General features: G+C 39.5%; 1 protein-coding gene across 1 annotated transcript in view; it reads left to right on the forward strand.

The window, feature by feature from the left end:
- The first annotated feature begins 7,736 nt into the window (after positions 1-7,736).
- Positions 7,737-19,187, forward strand: part of ARSF (arylsulfatase F) — a 44,320-nt gene continuing 32,869 nt past the window's right edge. Inside the window, exons 1-3 of the mRNA XM_009234568.2 lie at positions 7,737-7,771; positions 11,649-11,798; positions 16,050-16,171. Coding sequence (XP_009232843.2) covers positions 7,761-7,771; positions 11,649-11,798; positions 16,050-16,171 — 283 coding nt within the window. The 5' untranslated portion in view covers positions 7,737-7,760. The remainder of the gene's footprint in view (positions 7,772-11,648; positions 11,799-16,049; positions 16,172-19,187) is intronic.

Here is a 19,187-nt window from a genome sequence, read left to right on the forward strand (position 1 = left end):
GGACCTCCAGCAAACTCCAACAGACCTGCAGCTGAGGGACCTGACTGTCAGAAGGAAAACTAACGAACAGAAAGGAATAGCATCAACATCAACAAAAAGGACATCCACACCAAAATTCCATCTGTAGGTCACCAACATCAAAGACAAAAGGTAGATAAAACCACAAAGATGGAGAGAAACCAGAGCAGAAAAGCTGAAAATTCTAAAAACCAGAGTGCCTCTTCTCCTCCAAAGGATTGCAGCTCCTCACCAGCAACGGAACAAAGCTGGATGGAGAATGACTTTGACGAGCTGACAGAAGTAGGCTTCAGAAAGTCGGTAATAACAAACTTCTCCGAGCTAAAGGAAATGATCGAACCCATCATAAGGAAGCTAAAAACCTTGAAAAAAGATTAGACGAATAGCTAACTAGAATAAATAGTGTAGAGAAGACCTTAAATGACCTGATGGAGCTGAAAACCATGGCACAAGAGCTATGTGATGCATGCACAAGCTTCAATAGCCGATTCGATCAAGTGGAAGAAAGGGTGTCAGTGATTGAAGATCAAATTAATGAAATAAAGTGATAAGAGAAGTTTAGAGAAAAAAGAGTAAAAAGAAAAGAACAAAGCCTCCAAGAAATATGGGACTATGTAAAAAGAACAAATCTACATCTGATTGGTGTACCTGAAAGTGACAGGGAGAATGGAACCAAGTTGGAAAACACTCATCAGGATATTATCCAGGAGAACTTCCCCAACCTAGCAAGGCAGGCCAACATTCAAATTCAGGAAATACAGAGAACGCCACAAAGATACTCCTCGAGAAGACACATAATTGTCAGATTCACCAAAGTTGAAATGAAGGAAAAAATGTTAAGGGCAGCCAGAGAGAAAGGTCGGGTTACCCACAAAGGGAAGCCCATCAGACTAACAGCGGATCTCTCAGCAGAAACTCTACAAGTCAGAAGAGAGTGGCAGCCAATATTCAACATTCTTAAAGAAAAGAATTTTCAATCCAGAATTTCATATCCAGCCAAACTAAGCTTCACAAGTGAAGGAGAAATAAAATCCTTTACAGACAAGCAAATGCTGAGAGATTTTGTCACCGCCAGGCCTGCCCTACAAGACCTCCTGAAGGAAGCACTAAACATGGAAAGGAACAACCAGTACCAGCCACTGCAAAAACATGCCAAATTGTAAAGGCCATCGATGCTAGGAAGAAACTGCATCAACTAACGAGCAAAATAACCAGCTAACATCATAATGACAGGATCAAATTAACACATAACAATATTAACCTTAAATGTAAATGGGCTAACTGCCCTGATTAAAAGACACAGACTGGCAAATTGGATAAAGAGTCAAGACCCAACAGTGTGTTGTATTCAGGAGACCCATCTCATGTGCAGAGACACATGTAGGCTCAAAATAAAGGGATGGAGGAAGATCTACCAAGCAAATGGAAAGCAAAAAAAAGCAGAGGTTACAATCCTAGTCTCTGATAAAACAGACTTTAAACCAACAAAGATCAAAAGAGACAAAGAAGGACATTACATAATGGTAAAGGGATCAATTCAACAAGAAGAGCTAACTATCCTAAATATATATGCACCCAATACAGGAACACCCAGATTCATAAAGCAAGTCCTGAGTAACCTACAAAGAGACTTAGACTTCCACACAATAATAATGGAAGACTTTAACACTCCACTGTCAATATTAGACAGACAGATCAAAGAGACAGAAGGTTAACAAGGATATCCAGGACTTGAATTCAGCTCTGCACCAAGTGGACCTAATAGACATCTACAGAACTCTCCACCCCAAATTCTTCTCAGCACCACATCGCACTTATTCCAAAACTGACCACATAGTTGGAAGTAAAGCACTCCTCAGCAAATGTAAAAGAACAGAAATCACAACAAACTGTCTCTCAGACCACAGTGCAATCAAATTAGAACTCAGGATTAAGAAACTCACTCAAAACTGCTCAACTACATGGAAACTGAACAACCTGCTCCTGAATGACTACTGGGTACATAACGAAATGAAGGCAGAAATAAAGATGTTCTTTGAAACCAATGAGAACAAAGACACAACATACCAGAATCTCTGGGACACATTTAAAGCAGTGTGTAGAGGGAAATTTATAGCGCTAAATGCCCACAAAAGAAAGCAGGAAAGATCCAAAATTGACACCCTAACATCACAATGAAAAGAACTAGAGAAGCAAGAGCAAATAAATTCAAAAGCTAGCAGAAGGCAAGAAATAACTAGGATCAGGGCAGAGCTGAAGGAGATAGAGACACGAAAACCCTTCAAAAAAAATCAGTGAATCCAGGAGCTGGTTTTTCGAAAAGATCAACAAAATTGATAGACTGCTAACAACACTAATAAAGAAGAAAAGAGAGAAGAATAAAATAGACGCAATAAAAAATGATAAAGGGGATATCACCACCAATCCCACAGAAATACAAACTACCATCAGAGAATACTCTACGCAAATGAACTAGAAAATCTAGAAGAAATGGATAAATTCCTCGACACATACACCCTCCCAAGACTAAACCAGGAAGAAATTGAATCTCTGAATAGACCAATAACAGGCTCTGAAATTGAGGCAATAATTAATAGCCTACCAACCAAAAAAAGTCCAGGACCAGATGGATTCACAGCCAAATTCTACCAGAGGTACAAAGAGGAGCTGGTACCATTACTTCTGAAACTATTCCAATCAATAGAAAAGGAGGGAATCCTCCCTAACTCATTTTATGAGGCCAACATCATCCTGATACCAAAGCCTGGCAGAGACACAACAAAAAAAGAGAATTTTAGATCAATATCCCTGATGAACATCAGTGCAAAAATCCTCAATAAAATACTGGCAAACCAAATCCAGCAGCACATCAAAAAGCTTATCCACCACAGTCAAGTTGGCTTCATCCCTGGGATGCAAGGCTGGTTCAACATACGCAAATCAGTAAACGTAATCCATCACATAAACAGAACCATCAACAAAAACCACATGATTATCTCAATAGATGCAGAAAAGGCCTTTGACAAAATTCAGCAGTCCTTCATGCTAAAAACTCTCAATAAACTAGGTATTGATGGGACGTATCTCAGAATAATAAGAGCTATTTATGACAAACTCACAGCCAATATCATACTGAATGGGCAAAAACTGGAAGCATTCCCTTTGAAAACTGGCACAAGACAGGGATGCTCTCTCTCACCACTCCTATTCAACATAGTGTTGGAAGTTCTGGTCAGGGCAATCAGGCAAGAGAAAGAAATAAAGGGTATTCAATTAGGAAACGAGAAAGTCAAATTGTCCCTGTTTGCAGACGACATGATTGTATATTTAGAAAACCCCATCGTCTCAGCCCAAAATCTCCTTAAGCTGATAAGCAACTTCAGCAAAGTCTCAGGATACAAAATCAATGTGCAAAAATCACAAGCATTCCTGTACAACAATAACAGACAAACAGAGAGCCAAATCATGAGTGAACTCCCATTCACAATTGCTACAAAGAGAATAAAATACCTAGGAATCCAACTTACAAGGGATGTGAAGGACCTCTTCAAGGAGAACTACAAACCACTGCTCAACGAAATGAAAGGACACAAACAAATGGAAGAACATTCCATGCTCATGGTTAGGAAGAATCAATATCATGAAAATGGCCATACTGCCCAAGGTAATTTATAGATTCAATGTCATCTCCATCAAGCTACCAATGACTTTCTTCACAGAATTGGGAAAAACGACTTTAAAGTTCATATGGAACCAAAAAAGAGCCCACATTGCCAGGTCAATCCTAAACAAAAAGAACAAAGCCGGAGGCACCATGCTACCTGACTTCAAACTATACTACAAGGCTACAGTAACCAAAACAGCATGGTACTCGTACCAAAACAGAGATATAGACCAATGGAACAGAACAGAAGCCTCAGAAACACCACACATCTACCACCATCTGATCTTTGACAAACCTGACAAAAACCAGAAATGGGGAAAGATTCCCTATTTAATAAATGGTGCTGGGAAAACTGGCTAGTCATATGTAGAAAGTTGAAACTGGATCCCTTCCTTACACTTTATACAAAATTAATTCAAGATGGATTAAAGACTTAAATGTTAGACCTAAACCATAAAAACCCTAGAAGAAAACCTAGGCAATACCATTCAGGACATAGGCATGGGCAAGGACTTCATGTCTAAAACACCAAAAGCAATGGCAACAAAAGCCAAAATAGACAAATGGGATCTAATTAAACTAAAGAGCTTCTGCACAGCAAAAGAAACTACCATCAGAGTGAACAGGCAACCTACAGAATGGGAGAACATTTTTGCAGTCTACCCATCTGACAAAGGGCTAATATCCAAAATCTACAAAGAACATAAACAAATTTACAAGAAAAAAACAAAAAACCCCATCAAAAAGTGGGCAAAGGATATGAACAGACACTTCTCAAATGAAGACGTTTATGCAGCCAACAGACACATGAAAAAATGCTCATCATCACTAGTCATCAGAGAAATGCAAATCAAAACCACAATGAGATACCATCTCACACCAGTTAGAATGGGGATCATTAAAAAGTCAGGAAACAACAGATCCTGGAGAGGATGTGGAGAAATAGGAACACTTTTACACTGTTGGTGGGAGTGTAAACTAGTTCAACCATTGTGGAAGACAGTGTGGCAATTCCTCAAGGATCTAGAGCTAGCAATACCATTTGACCCAGTAATCCCATTACTGGGTATATACCCAAAGCATTATAAATCATGCTACTGTAAAGACACATGCACAGTATTCACAATAGCAAAGACTTGGAACCAACCCAAATGTCCATCAATGATAGACTGGATTAAGAAAACATGGCACATATACACCATGGAATACTATGCAGCCATTAAAAAGGATGAGTTCATGTCTTTTGCAGGGACATGGATGAAGCTGGAAACCATCATTCTGAGCAAACTATCACAAGGACAGAAAACCAAACACTGCATGTTCTCACTCATAGGTGGTAATTGAACAATGAGAACACTTGGACACAGGGTGGGGGACATCATACACTGGGCCTGTGGTGGGGTAGGGGGAGGGATAGCATTGGGAGAGATACCTAATGTAAATGACGGGTTGATGGATGTGGCAGGCCAGCATGGCACATGTATACCTATGTAACGAGCCTGCACGTTGTGCACATGTACCCTAGAACTTAAAGTATAAGAAAAATAAATAAATAAATAAATAAAATAAAATCAGGAGAAAAAAAAATTGGCCAGGCATGGTGGCAGGTGCCTGTAATTCCAGCTACTCAGGAGGCTGAGGCAGGAAAATCGTTTAAGACCAGGAGGCAGAGATTTTAGTGAGCTGAGATCGTGCTGCTACACTCCAGCTTGGGCAACAGAGTGAGACTCTATCTCAAAAAAAAAAAATGCACATGCTCTTTATATGTAAATTTTCATTTTAGGGAATAAGTTCACATCTTCTTAACGTATATTATTTTGGTGTTTTTAGACAATTCCAGTTCAAAATTCCTCTCCAGGTACATTTACCTGAAGAAATCTGCATCTCTGGTCTGTTGCAAGATCTGGTTTCCAGGCTGGGCGCAGTGGCTCTCGCCTGTAATCCCAGCACTTTGGGAGGCCAAGATGGGAGGATTGCTTGAGCCCAGGAGTTTGAGACCAGCCTGGGCAACAGAGTGAGATTATGTAAAAATACAAAAATTATCCATGGACTAGTGGGTGCCTGTAGTCCCAGCTATTCAGGAGGCTAAAGCAGGAGGATCACTCGAGCCTGGAAGTCGAGGCTGCAGTGAGCTGTGATCACCATAATTTTACTCCAGCCTGGGTAATAGAGAGACAACCAGTCTCAAAAACAAAACAAAACAAAATCTGGTTTCTAGAGTTTATAGAATCATACAATAGCATGTTTAATGGAGTGTTCCATCTCACAAGATGGTGTTCGGTTTAGAGAGGGTTATGTATGCCCTCTGATATTCTCAAATCTTTATTTAAAATGCTGGGAGAGTTGCTATCTGGCTTTGCATCAGTGTTTAATATAATAGCCATCCATTTGGGGTGGGTGTTGATGAACAGCACACCTGCCATCTTCCAAATTATACCCCACACTTTGTCTTGTTGAATATTATTAAGATATAAAGACAGGGAAGACCTTCCATTTCCCTCCCACCTACCCACCACCTTTAATTGGGAGCACAGATGTCCCTGAGGCACTGCTATAGACCATGAGGTCACCGCAAGGCAAGGGACATCAAACAGGATTGCTCTGGCTCAAAACAGCCAGTCTTAATTCTGGTGCGATGAATGGCTTTGGTGGTCGTCACAGATAAGAACATTCAGCGTCAGCAAGAAAGGCTGTAGGTATTTGGCTGAATGTAATGTTTTGTTGTTGGTGTGCTGTTGTTTTTTTTCTTTTCCTGGATGTGTAGTTGCACATGCGGGGTGCATGTAGGAGTTGCACATGCGGGGTGCATGTAGGAGTTGCAAATGCGGGGTGCAGATTGCCTCATTTGCACATTAGCAACAGGAACCATCTGGGTGAGCCTAGCATGGACCAGCCCTCCCGTGGGAGAGAGAGGTGAGATGGAGCAGCTAATGCTTTCGTAATGATTCGAGGCAGCTGCCAGAAGAGGCAAAGCCTTTGCAGAACAGCCTGTCTGTTCTGTTTCTAGACATTAGAGAGATAATACGGCTGATAGGTGAGTTGGGGAAGGCTTGTTTGGATACGTTTTCTCAGCTTTTTTTTTTTTTTTTTTTAACCTCTGATTGAAATGGGCAGAGTCCAAAGATCCATTGACCTATTGTATTCTGAAACTCAATGGATCAGGTTAGGCACTGAGAAATTGATTCCAAACCAATTTTAGCGTGAGTAAGTTTCTCTCCTTTCTGTTACTCTCATACCCTTTCTTCCTTCTTCCCTCCCTCCCTCTCTTCCTTTTTCTTTCTTAACCAAGAACGTGTGTGTGTGTGTGAGTGTGCGTGCGTGTGTGTCTGTGTAGTGTGTGTAGTATGTGACCAGAGCATCCATGCTTTGGAGCAAAATGAATTTAAGGAGGAATGCGTTTGTATTTTGTCCTTAGTGTTATTTTAAGGTACAAATATGGGTAATAACTTGCAGACTACAGATGGGCTTTTCTTTCATTGTAATGCATTTGGCTGTCATATCCCTTAGTCCTAACCCCTCTGCCACTGCCAATTAAATATAACCATTAGTCATTCAGTGGTTTCTGCATTTTGCAGTCAAAAAAGAGGCAGCTCATTTTGATTAATTGCCTCTTTCCTTATTCAGGACACAGAAGCTTTCTGAGTTTAAACTTTTAGGCTTGGCAGGACATTGAGACAATTCTCTGGGGCCAGCATGTTTCAGGGCAGGTTTTGCCACTGAGACAATTCATCCAAGAGCCCCAGGAGAATGGCTTCAACCTGGGAGGCAGAGGTTGCAGTGAGCTGAGATGGCGCCACTGCACTCCAGCCTGGGTGACAGCGAGACTCTGGCTCAAAAAAAAAAAAAAAAAGATCAAAAGAATGAACTCATGGAAAGTCCAGGATTTGTGCAGTAGTGGCCTTGGAAAATCGATTTAAAAACGTCGGAATTAGGGATATGGCTCCCAAATCTAGTGAGAATTTCATGCTGGGAACTAATTTAATTGACACATGAATGATACTTTTTTTTTTTTTTTGGTCTTTTTAATCTTGTCTGTGTCTTCTGCCAAAGACAACAAGAAGGTATTCCGAGCTGCACAATGAGACCCAGGTAGGTAAAGCCGCATACTGCATTGTGAGCACATTGAATCTAATGTATAATTCTGTGTATTTGTGAATCCAGCCTTATAGGTAGAGGCATTTAATATCATCTGCCTTTTTTTCTTTTTTCTTTTTCTTTTCTTGTAACCTACTATGAGTCAACATGCTGTCTTTATATGGCTGGCCATAAGATGTCTAAGTTCATTCTCTCGACTTAGTAAGTGTGTAAGTTTTTTAAAAAGGTAGGAGTTAGGCAATTGATAGAGATGTAAACTGTAAATTTCCAACAGATACATATGAGTTTATGTTTATTTTTATTTATTTTAGAGACAGGGTTTCACAGGGCTTTGCTCTGTCACCCAGGGTAGATGACAGTGGTGCAGTCATAGCTCACTGCAACCTCCAACTCCTGGGCTCAAGAGATCCTCCAGCCTCAGCCTCCAGAGCAGCTGGGACCTCAGGTGCTTATCACCATGCCCAGCTAATTTTTTATTTTTATTTTTTGTAGAGACAGGTTCTCATTTTGTTGCCCAGGTTGGTCTTGAACTCCTGGGCTCAAGGAATCCTCCCGCCTCAGCCTCTCAAAGTGCTGGGATTACAGGTGTGAGCCACTATTGTACCCAGCCGTATACATGATTTTAAAGTATTGTAAAAACAGGAGGTGATAAAAAAATTCAACTAACTTTGCATAGATGAAAAGCATTTCTGTCACTTCGGGGATTTGGCCCACAGTCCTGAGCATGTAGCTTTTGCCTGCAAGACATTCTCAATCTTCAAGGAGATGTTTGCATACAGCAAAAAAATTGTAATCTTCTGTGGGTATCATTGTTTCAGAGTATTTACAAAGGACTCTGAGAGCCAATAGGGATGAACTCCTGTTTGTATTTTTCCTCTCAGAGGAGATATTTGAAGTGGGTTTTGAAACATGTATAGAGATGAGACAGGAATTGAATCAATAATCCACATGTCCAATATTCATTACCTGATAACTGAGTAGGGATATGCTGAGAAGAGCGTCATGTGTTTCCTTAAGAAAATATGACCTCAGCCAGGACTGAGCAAAACTATGAAGTGGACTCAGGTGGTCCTCAGATTCCACGTTTCTTTCTTTTCCTCAATTCAGTTCTTTCCCCAACTTCCACTTTTCCTTTACTTGGTAATTCCTTATTTTATTTTATTTGTTTATTTTTTTGCTTGTTTTTCTTTTCTCCAACCAAAGCTGCTATTCTCACATTTTTTTTTTCTTTTGAGGGTCTCGTCCTGTAGCCCAGGCTAGAGTGCAGTGGCACAATCTCAGCTCACTGCAGCCTTGAACTCCTGAGCTCAAGCGATCCTCCCACCTCAGCCTCCAGAGTAGCTGGGACTACAGGCATGCACCACCACACCCAGCTCATTTTTATATTTTTTGTAGGGGTGGGGTCTCACTATGTTGCCCAGGCTGGTGACGAACTGATTCTCCTGCCTCAGCCTCCCAAAGAGCTGGGATTACAGGTGTAAGCCACTGCAACCTGACTTTTTAAAAATTTGGAGTAATGATAAATTGCATGTATTTATTCTTTTTATATTATGAATATTTTATTTTTATTTTTTCTTTTTTAAATTCATTTTTCTTTTTAATTTTTTTCCTTTTTAAATTTCTTTTTCTTTTTTTATTGTCCCTTGAGTCAAAAAAACTGACATATAAACATTGCGTAGATTTATGGTGTACAACTTGATGTTTTGAGCATTTTGGAATAGCTCAATTATGCTAACGCAAGTTACCTCATCCACTTACCTATTTGTGATGAGAACACTTTGAGTAGATTTTATCAGTAATTTTCAACTCTAAAATACGTTCTTATTAACTATAGTCACCACAAGTACAATAGATTCTTTGAACTTATTTCTCCTGTCAAATTGAAATTTTGTATCCTTCGACCAACATCTCTGCAACCCCTCCACTGGCCCCCCAGCTCCTAGCAGGCGTCATTCTATCCTTTCCTTCTATGAGATCAACCTTTTGAGATTTCACATAGAAGTGAGATCATGTGGTACTGGTGTTTCTGTGCCAGGCTTATTTTCCTTAGCATAATGACCTCCAGGTTCATCCACGTTGTTGTAAATGACAGAATTTCATTCTTTTTTAAGGCTGTATAGTATTCCACGGTGTATATGTACCACATTTTCTTTATCCATTCATCCAATGATAGACACTGAGGTTGATTTCACAGTTTGGCCACTGTGAATAGTACTGTAAGGATCACACACACCCACACGCCCTTAAATTAGAATAAAAATTCTAATTTTAGGATTAAGTTAAGGTTAAATCTCTTACCTGTAGAGACTCATTTAAGTCCCTTAAATGAGGTTAAGTCCCTGGAAGAGGGAGTTAACCTCAGGAGTCTTATCATCTCCATCCTCTGCAATGATTTGCCTCTGAGTACATGTTTTCAGACTTCCCTCCTGGAAGGGCATCTACTTTAGCCTTTTAAAAAAATTTCAATAGTTTTTGGGGAGCAGGTGATGTTTGATTACATGGATAAGTTCTTTAGTGGTGATTTGTGAGATTTTGATGCACCCATCCCGTGAGCAGTGTACACTGCACCCAATGTCTGGTCTTTGATCCCTCACTCCCCTCCCACCCTTTCCCTGAGTCCCCAAAGTCCATTGCGTCATTCTTATGCCTTTGCAGCCTCATAGCTTAGCTCCCACTTATGAGTGAGAACATAGAGTGTTTGGTTTTCCATTCCTGAGTTACTTCACTTAGAATAATTGTCTCCAACTCCATCCAGGTTGCTGCAAATGACATTATTTTGTTCCTTTTTATGGCTGAGTAGTATTCCATGGTGTGTGTGTGTATGAATATGAAAATGTGATATGGATAGATAGATACCTACAGATCTATACAGATAAAGAAAATGTGATATATATAGATATCTATAGATCTATAGATATCAAGAGTGTCTTGCTCCAAGCACCAAGCACTGCTGCTGAATGGCAGCAGAAGTGCCCAAAGAAATGCTCTCTTGGCTTCTCACTTTGTATACAATCTATAGCTATCTATCTCTATATATCACATTTTCTTAATCCACTCATTGATTGACGGGTATTTGGGCTGGTTCCACATTTTTGCAACTGCAAATTGTGCTGCTATAAACATGCATGTGCAAGTGTCTTTTGTTGTTGTTGTTGTTGTTGTTGTTTTTGATGGAGCCTCAGTCTGTCACCCAGGCTGGAGTGCAGTGGCACAATCTTGGCTCACTGCAACCTCCGCCTCCTGGGTTCAAGTGATTCTCCTGCCTCAGCCTCCCTAGTAGCTGGGATTACAGGAGTGTGCCACTATACTCGGCTAATTTTTGTACTGTTAGTAGACACAGAGTTTCACCATGTTGGCCAGGCTGGTCTCGAACTCCTGACCTCAGGTGATCCACCTGCCTCGGCCTCCCAAAGTGCTGAGATTACAGGTGTGAGCCACCACACCTGGCCGCAAGTGTCTTTTATATATAATGCCTTCTTTTCCTCTGGGTAGATACCCAGGAGTGGGATTGCTGGATCAAATGGTAGATCTACTTCTAGTTCTTTAAGGAATCTCCATACTGTTTTCCACAGCGCTTGTACATTCCCACTGACAGTATAAAAGGATTCCCTTTTCACTGCATCCATGTTAACATCTGTTGTTTTAGCCTTTATTTTATGCAAAGTGAGAAGCCAAGAGCGCATTACGTTGGGCACTTCTGCTACCATTCAGCAGCAGTGCTCGGTGCTTGGAGAGAGACACTCTTGAGCTTGGGTAGACGTCTTGGAGATCCACGTCATCTCCAAAGATCCCTGTTGTGTTGTGTTGGGAGGTGAATCCTGAATCCACCCAGAGAAGCCTGATACCAATAAAATCCCTGCTTGCTTTCCAGGAGACCCTTGGTCTTCATGTCTTTGGTGTGTGCACTCTTGAACACATGCCAGGCACACAGGGTGCATGACGACAAGCCTAATATTGTCCTGATCATGGTTGATGACCTGGGTATTGGAGATCTGGGCTGCTACGGCAATGACACCATCAGGTAAGGCGGTTTCATGGCCAGTCACATGTTCATCAGTCATTCAGGTTCGGCAGGCTGATTGTACGACTGCATCTATATGCAAAACCAAATGTATTTGTTGGGATTTTTTTTTTTAGTTACTTTAAACTTTTTGATAGTTTTAAATTATTTAGATTATTTAATAGTTTTACAATTACATTTTTAATAATTTTAATTTGAATCTTTCAGTTTTTAAACTTAAGAAATAATAATTGTCCATCTTCACAGTGTACATAGTGAGGTTTGGATACATACAAAGTATAGAGATCAGATGAGGGTAATCAGCACATCCAGCGCCTCTAGCATTAACCAGGATGGTCATAGTAAGAGCACGGCTATCTGGACCCGAGTCCTGGCTCTGCATTTGCTAGCTTTGAAGTCTTGGAGAAGTCGCTGAACCTCTCTGGGCCTTAGTTTTCTTATTTGTCTAATGCAGAGAAGGCTTTATATCCCTGAGTTTATATAAAGTATATATATTTATATATAAATATATAAAGTATATATAAATATATAAAGTATATATATTTATATATAAATATATAAAGTATATATATTTATATATAAATATATAAAGTATATATATTTATATATAAATATATAAAGTATATATATTTATATATAAATATATAAAGTATATATATAAATATATAAAGTATATATATTTATATATATAAAGTATATATATATAAAGTATATATATTTATATATAAATATATAAAGTATATATATAGTATATATTTATATATAAATATATAAAGATATATATTTATATATATATAAAGTATATATATTTATATATAAATATATAAAGTATATATATAAATATATAAAGTATATATATTTATATATAATATATAAAGTATATATATTATATATAAATATATAAAGTATATATATATAATATATATATATATTATATATAAATATATAAAGTATATATATATAATATAAATATATATATTATATATAAATATATAAAGTATATATATAATATAAATATATATATTATATATAAATATATAAAGTATATATATATAAATATATAAAGTATATATATTTATATATATATAAAGTATATATATATAAATATATAAAGTATATATATTTATATATAAATATATAAAGTATATATATTTATATATAAATATATAAAGTATATATATTTATATATAAATATATAAAGTATATATATTTATATATAAATATATAAAGTATATATATATAAATATATAAAGTATATATATAAAGTATATATAAATATATAAAGTATATATAAATATATAAAGTATATATAAATATATAAAGTATATATATTTATATATAAAGTATATATTTATATATATAAAGTATATATATTTATATATATAAAGTATATATTATTTATATATAAATATATAAAGTATACATTATAAATATATATTTCTAATATATAAATATATTAATAAATATGTATGAATTTATGAATATATATTTATATATTCAATTATATACATTCATAAATATATAAATGTGAATATGTATATTCAGCAGAATTCATTCTGTTTCCTAATTTGGCGAGCCAATAGATTCTTTAAGGTGATGAGCTTGTATTTTTAACAATGGGCATTCTGAAAGAAGAAAAACAGATATGAAACAAACTCTGAGCTTTGTGGTGGATAATAGGAGCTATCTGTATTAGCCGTTCTTATACTGAACTTAGGAGTACATCGTTATAAGACATACATCATACACTTTTAAGATCATTGCGTTGTGTGACTAATAGATGCCGAAGGTAGTCATCCCAGTTTTCGACAACAGAGCTAGGAGTCACGAAAAAGTAGTCGCCGAAAATTAACCATTGCTTATGAGAAAAGAAGAGAGGACTCACCCAAAAGCACAGAAACACGGTGTCCATAAATAGCAGACATTTACAGAGAGTATGTTAGCATAGGGTATCGGTGTTTTGCTGAAAATACTAGCAATTTGAGAAGTGAGATTATAATGTGAAATCTAAAACCAGGCACATGTGCCCCAGGAATGCAGTTTACAATTTTTTTCTTTGCAAAATAAATAATGTTTTAAAAGTTGGTAGGTGACTTCCATATCCAAAAAAAAAAAAATCAGATGCACACCTTGGTAAATCTGGAAATTCTCCTTGCACCAGTTACCTGTCATAATTTACCTCACGAATAAATGTAGAACTCATTATATTTTATTTTCATCCAAGAGGAGACTGATTCTTTTTCCAGAAGTCTCTCCAGCCTCCAGAAATCTCTTGTTAAATTATTTTTTAATTGACGAATTATAGTTTTGTGTATTTCTGGTGTACATCGTGATGTTCTGATTCATGGATCCATTGTGGAATAGCTAAATCAAGCTAATTAACATGCACAACCACACATACTTATTATTTATATGTGGTGAAAATGGTTAAAATTATAGCAATTTCAAGAATAGAATACATTGTTATTAACTATAGTCACCACAATCTGCAACAGATCTCTTAAATTTATTCCTCTATGTGAGGAATAAATCAAATAGAGGATTTATTCATGTTTGGCTCCGTGAAATGTTGTATCCTTTAACCTACCTGTTCTCGACCCTCACCCCAGCCCCGATACCCACCATTCTACTGTCTACTTCTGAGTTTGCTATTTTAGATTCCACACATAAGTGAGATCATGCGGTATTTGTCTCTCTGTGCTTGGCTTGTTTCATTTAATCTAATACCCTTCCAGTTCATCTGTGTTGTCGAAAATGATGGGATTTCCTTCTTTTGAATATTTAATCATATGACAGTGTTGCAACCTATGTAGACTGCAGGGAAATGTATCTATCAAACCAGTGAGTGGGTGGTCTGTGAGTAGTTAGGCAGAAGTAAGGTCTGTAAGCAATTAGCCTCGATAAATCAGACCCCAATCCCTTAAGCGTTATATTTTGTAAGGCTGTAGTACAGTGAATGGACACCATATAGCGGCACCCATGTATACGAACCCCGCAGAACAACAGCTGCCTGGAATCTCAGTCATACTTCACCTTGACACGGGCAAAAAAGAAAAATGAATTCCGTGTGCAGTTACCTGCTCTGGGCACCTGGAAATCATAATAAACAGAGATGTTGTTTATCTTCAGATCTCCCTCTCTCTCTCTCGGTCTCTCTCTCTCCTCTTTCTGTCTCTACATCTCTTTCTATGCCTGTGCCTGTCTCTGTCACCCCTCTCTGTCTGCTTGTCTCTCTGTCTCTCTCTCTGTTTGCCTCTCTCTGTCTCCCTCTCTTTGTCTATCTCATTCTATCCATTTCTTTCTATCTCTTTCTGCCTCTCTCTCTCCCTCTCTCTGTCCTTCTGTTTCCATCTCTGTCTCTCCATGTCTTTCTATGTCTGTCTCTGTCTCCCCCCTTTCTCTGTCTGCTTGTCTCTCTTTCTATGTCTCTCTGATTGTCTGTCTCTGTCTCCATCTCTCTCTTTGTCTATCTCACTCTATCCATTTCTTTCTATGTCTTTCTGTCTTTCCTTCTCTCTCCCTCTGTCTGTCTCTTTCCATCTCTCTCTGTCTCTCTCTTCCTCTCTTCTTCTCTCTCTCCATCTGTCTCTCTGTATCTCTCTCTGTGTCTCTTTCTCTCTTTTCATCTCTCTTTTTATGTTTGTCTCTCTCTGTTTTTCTTTCTGTCTCCCTCCGTCTGTCTCTCTTTTTCCACCTCTCTTTCTGTTTCTCTCTGTCTCCCTCCCTCTGTTTATCTCTCTTTCCATTTCTTTCTGTCTGTCTCTTAATCTCTACATGTCTCTTTCCATCTCTCTCTTTCTGTTTCTCTCTCTGTCTTTCTCTCTCTCTTGTCTTCTCTCTCTGTTTGTCCCTCTCTGTCTTTCTCTGTCTCCCTCTTTCTGTCTTTCTCTCTCTTTCTCTCTCCTTTTTTCTGCTTGTCTCTCTCTTTCCATCTCTCTCTGTTTCTCTCCATGTGTCTTACCTTTTGTCTCTTTCTCTCTCTCTTTTCATCTCTCTCTTTCTGTTTGTCTCTATCCTTTTCTGTTGCTCTCTTTCTCATCTGTCTCTCTCTCTTTCATTCTTTCTTTCTGTCTGTCTGTCTCTCTGCCTTGCTTTCTGGGTCTCTCCCTCTCTCCCTGTCTGTCTCTCGTCTCTCTTTCCACCTGTGCCTTTCTGTTTGTCCTTCTCTGTCTTTCTCTTGCTCTTCCTCTCTGCTTCCTCCGCCCCCCACCTTTTCCTTCTCTCCAATACACCTTCCCTCTCCCCCTTCAGGACGCCTCACATTGACCGCCTTGCCAGGGAAGGCGTGCGACTGACTCAGCACGTCGCTGCCGCCTCTGTCTGCAGCCCAAGCCGGGCCGCGTTCTTGACAGGAAGATACCCCATCCGATCAGGTGCGCAAACTGGCGGGCTCTGCTGGACTCTGCCCTCATGTTAGGATGTGAGGAAATAAAAATGTGGCTTGACTACGTTAACAAGTAAAAAAGGGCTCACGCCTGTAATCCCAGAACTTCGGGAGGCCAAGGTGGGAGGATTGCTTGAGCCCAGGAGTTTCAAACCAGCCTGGGCAACAGAGCAAGACCCCATCTCCACAAAATGTTTTTAAAATAAGTTCAGCATGGTGGCATGTGTCTGTGGTCCCAGCTACTTGGGAGGCTGAAGTGGGAGGATCGCTTGAGCACAGGAGTTTGAGGCTGCAGTGAGCGTGATCACAGCATTACACTCTAGCTTCGTTGATAGAGCATGTCTTAGAAAGAAAAAAAAAGATACAAAGGAAAGAAAAGAAAAAGCACACATGTGCGTAGATGCACTGGCACACACAGCTACCACCGGCCACATCAAAATCGCTGCGCTTCTAAGAGATGCAAGATCACCCTGTGTGGTTCAGTTGTCTTTTGATGCAATGACAGCTTTTTATCTGAATTCCAAGTCACAAGGTGTACATTTGAGTTTCCCAGGTCAACAAAGATAAGCTCTCTTGGAATGAAGTAATTAATACAACATGTGTTTACACATTCAGTCTGTCACCAAAAAATATCTTTTTTTTCCTTTCAAACCACAAAGTCATGGCCGGGCGCGGTGGCTCATGCCTGTAATCCCAGCACTTTGGGAGGCCAAGGCGGGTGGATCACTTGAGGTCAGGAGTTCCAGCCCAGCCTAGCCAACATGGTGAAAGCCCGTCTCTGCTGAAAATGCAAAAATTAGCCGGACATGGTGGCATGCGCCTGTAGTCCCAGCTACTCAGGAGGCTGAGGCAGGAGAATCGCTTGAACCCGGGAGGCAGAGGTTGCAGTGAGCCAAGATTGTGCCACTGCATTCCAGCCTGGGTGACAGAGCAAGACTCTGTCTCAAAACAAACGAACAACAACAACAACCAAAAACCCACAAAGTCATAAACCAAAAAATTGCTATCAGATTTTTGGACAACTTTCATCACAGCATTTTACCCATGGAGACAGTAGTATTATCCCCTTGCTCAATTTATATCAACTTTATTTTATTTATTATTATTATTATTATTATTATTATTATTATTATTTTTGAAATGGAGTCTCACTCTGTTACCCAGGCTGGAGTGCAGTGGCGCAATCTCGGCTCACTGCAACCTCTGCCTCCTGGGTTCAAGTGATTCTCCTGCCTCAGCCTCCTGGGTAACTGGGATTATAGGCACGTGCCACCAGCCCTGTCTAATTTTTGTATTTTTAGTAGAGATGGAGTTTCGCCATGTTGGCCAGGCTGGTCTCAAACTCCTGACCTTAGGTGATCCACCCACCTCGGCCTCCCAGAGTGCTGGGATTACAGGTGTGAGCCACTGCACCCGGACATATATCAATTTTAGATAAAACAAAAATGAAATGAGAAGAAGGAAATGATCGTAAGCTCTAGTTGTCATGTTCTCATTACTTTTTAATCTATTACTATTATTTTGAGACAAGGTCTTGCTCTGTTGCCCAGGATGGAGTGCAGTGGTATGATCACAGCTCACTGCAACCTCAACCTTTCAGGCTCAGGTGATCCTCCCACCTCAGCTTCCTAAGTAACTGGAACCACAAGTGTGCACCACTATGCCTGGCTAATTTTTTAATTACTTAGGGTCTTGCTGTGTTTCCCAGGCTGGTCTCAAACTCTTGAACTCAAGCCATCTTCCCTCTTTGGCCTCCAAAAGTGCTGGGAGTACAGGCATGAGCAACTGCACCCAACCTGGTGACTTTTTTTGTTTGTTTGGTTTTTTGCTTTTGAGATAGGCTCTCCATTTGTTGCCCAGGCTGAAATGCAGTGTCACAATCTCAGCTCATCACAGCCTCAAACTCCAGGGCTCAAGTGATTCTCCCTCCTCAGCCTCCTGAGTAGCTGAGATTACAGGCATCCGCCACCATGCCCAGCTAATTTTTGTATTTTGGTAGAGATGGGGTCTCACCATGTTAACCAGGCTGCTCTTGAATTCCTGAGCTCAAGTGATCGGCCTACCTCGGCCTCCCAAAGTGCTGGAATTTTAGGCATGAGCCACCGTGCCTGGCCAAAATTAGCTATTTTTAAATGTGCAATTCAGTAGCATGTAGCTCTTTCCCAATATGGTACAACCATCACCTCTATTGAATTCTAGAACATTTCCATCACCCACAAAGGAGATCTTGTCCCCATGAAGCAATCACTCCCCATTCCCCCTTCTCCCAGCCCCCGGTCACCAAGAATCCACTTTCCATCTCTACAAACATGTCTGTCCTGGACATTTCACATAAAAGGAATCATACAGTATGTGACAGTCTGTGACTGGCTTCTGTCACCAAGCATAATGTTTTATGGTAGCCTGGGTCAGAGCTTCATTTATTTTTATGTTGAATACTATTCCCTCGCATGGATTCACTACAGTTTCTCCATCCATTCATCAATTGACGGACAGTCAAGATGTTTCTACTGTTTAGTGACTGTGAGGAATACAGCTATGAACATACATGTACAAGTTTTTCTTTGAATACCAGTTTTCAATGCTTTTGGTTTCCTCAGGAACCTCAATTCTTTTGACATTCCCCAGGAGTGAAATTGTTGGGTTCCATGGTTCTATTTTTTTTTTTTTTTTTTTTTTTTTTGAGATGGAGTTCCACTCTTGTTGCCCAGGCTGGAGTGCAATGGCGCAATCTCGGCTCACCGCAACCTCTGCCCCTGGGTTCAAGCGATTCTCCTGCCTCAGCCTCCTGAGTAGCTGGGATTACAGGCATGCACCACCACACCCAGCTGATTTTGTATTTTTAGTAGAGACGGGGTTACCCCATATTGGTCAGGCTGGTCTCAAACTCCTGACTTCAGGTGATCCCCCTGCCTTGTCCTCCCAAAGTGCTGGGATTACAGGTGTGAGTCACCACATCCAGTCATATGGTTTTATTTTTAAAGGTGAGGGAAGTGGGCTGGGGG

Source organism: Pongo abelii, chromosome X (assembly GCF_028885655.2).
Source record: "Pongo abelii isolate AG06213 chromosome X, NHGRI_mPonAbe1-v2.0_pri, whole genome shotgun sequence".
NCBI lineage: Eukaryota > Metazoa > Chordata > Mammalia > Primates > Hominidae > Pongo > Pongo abelii.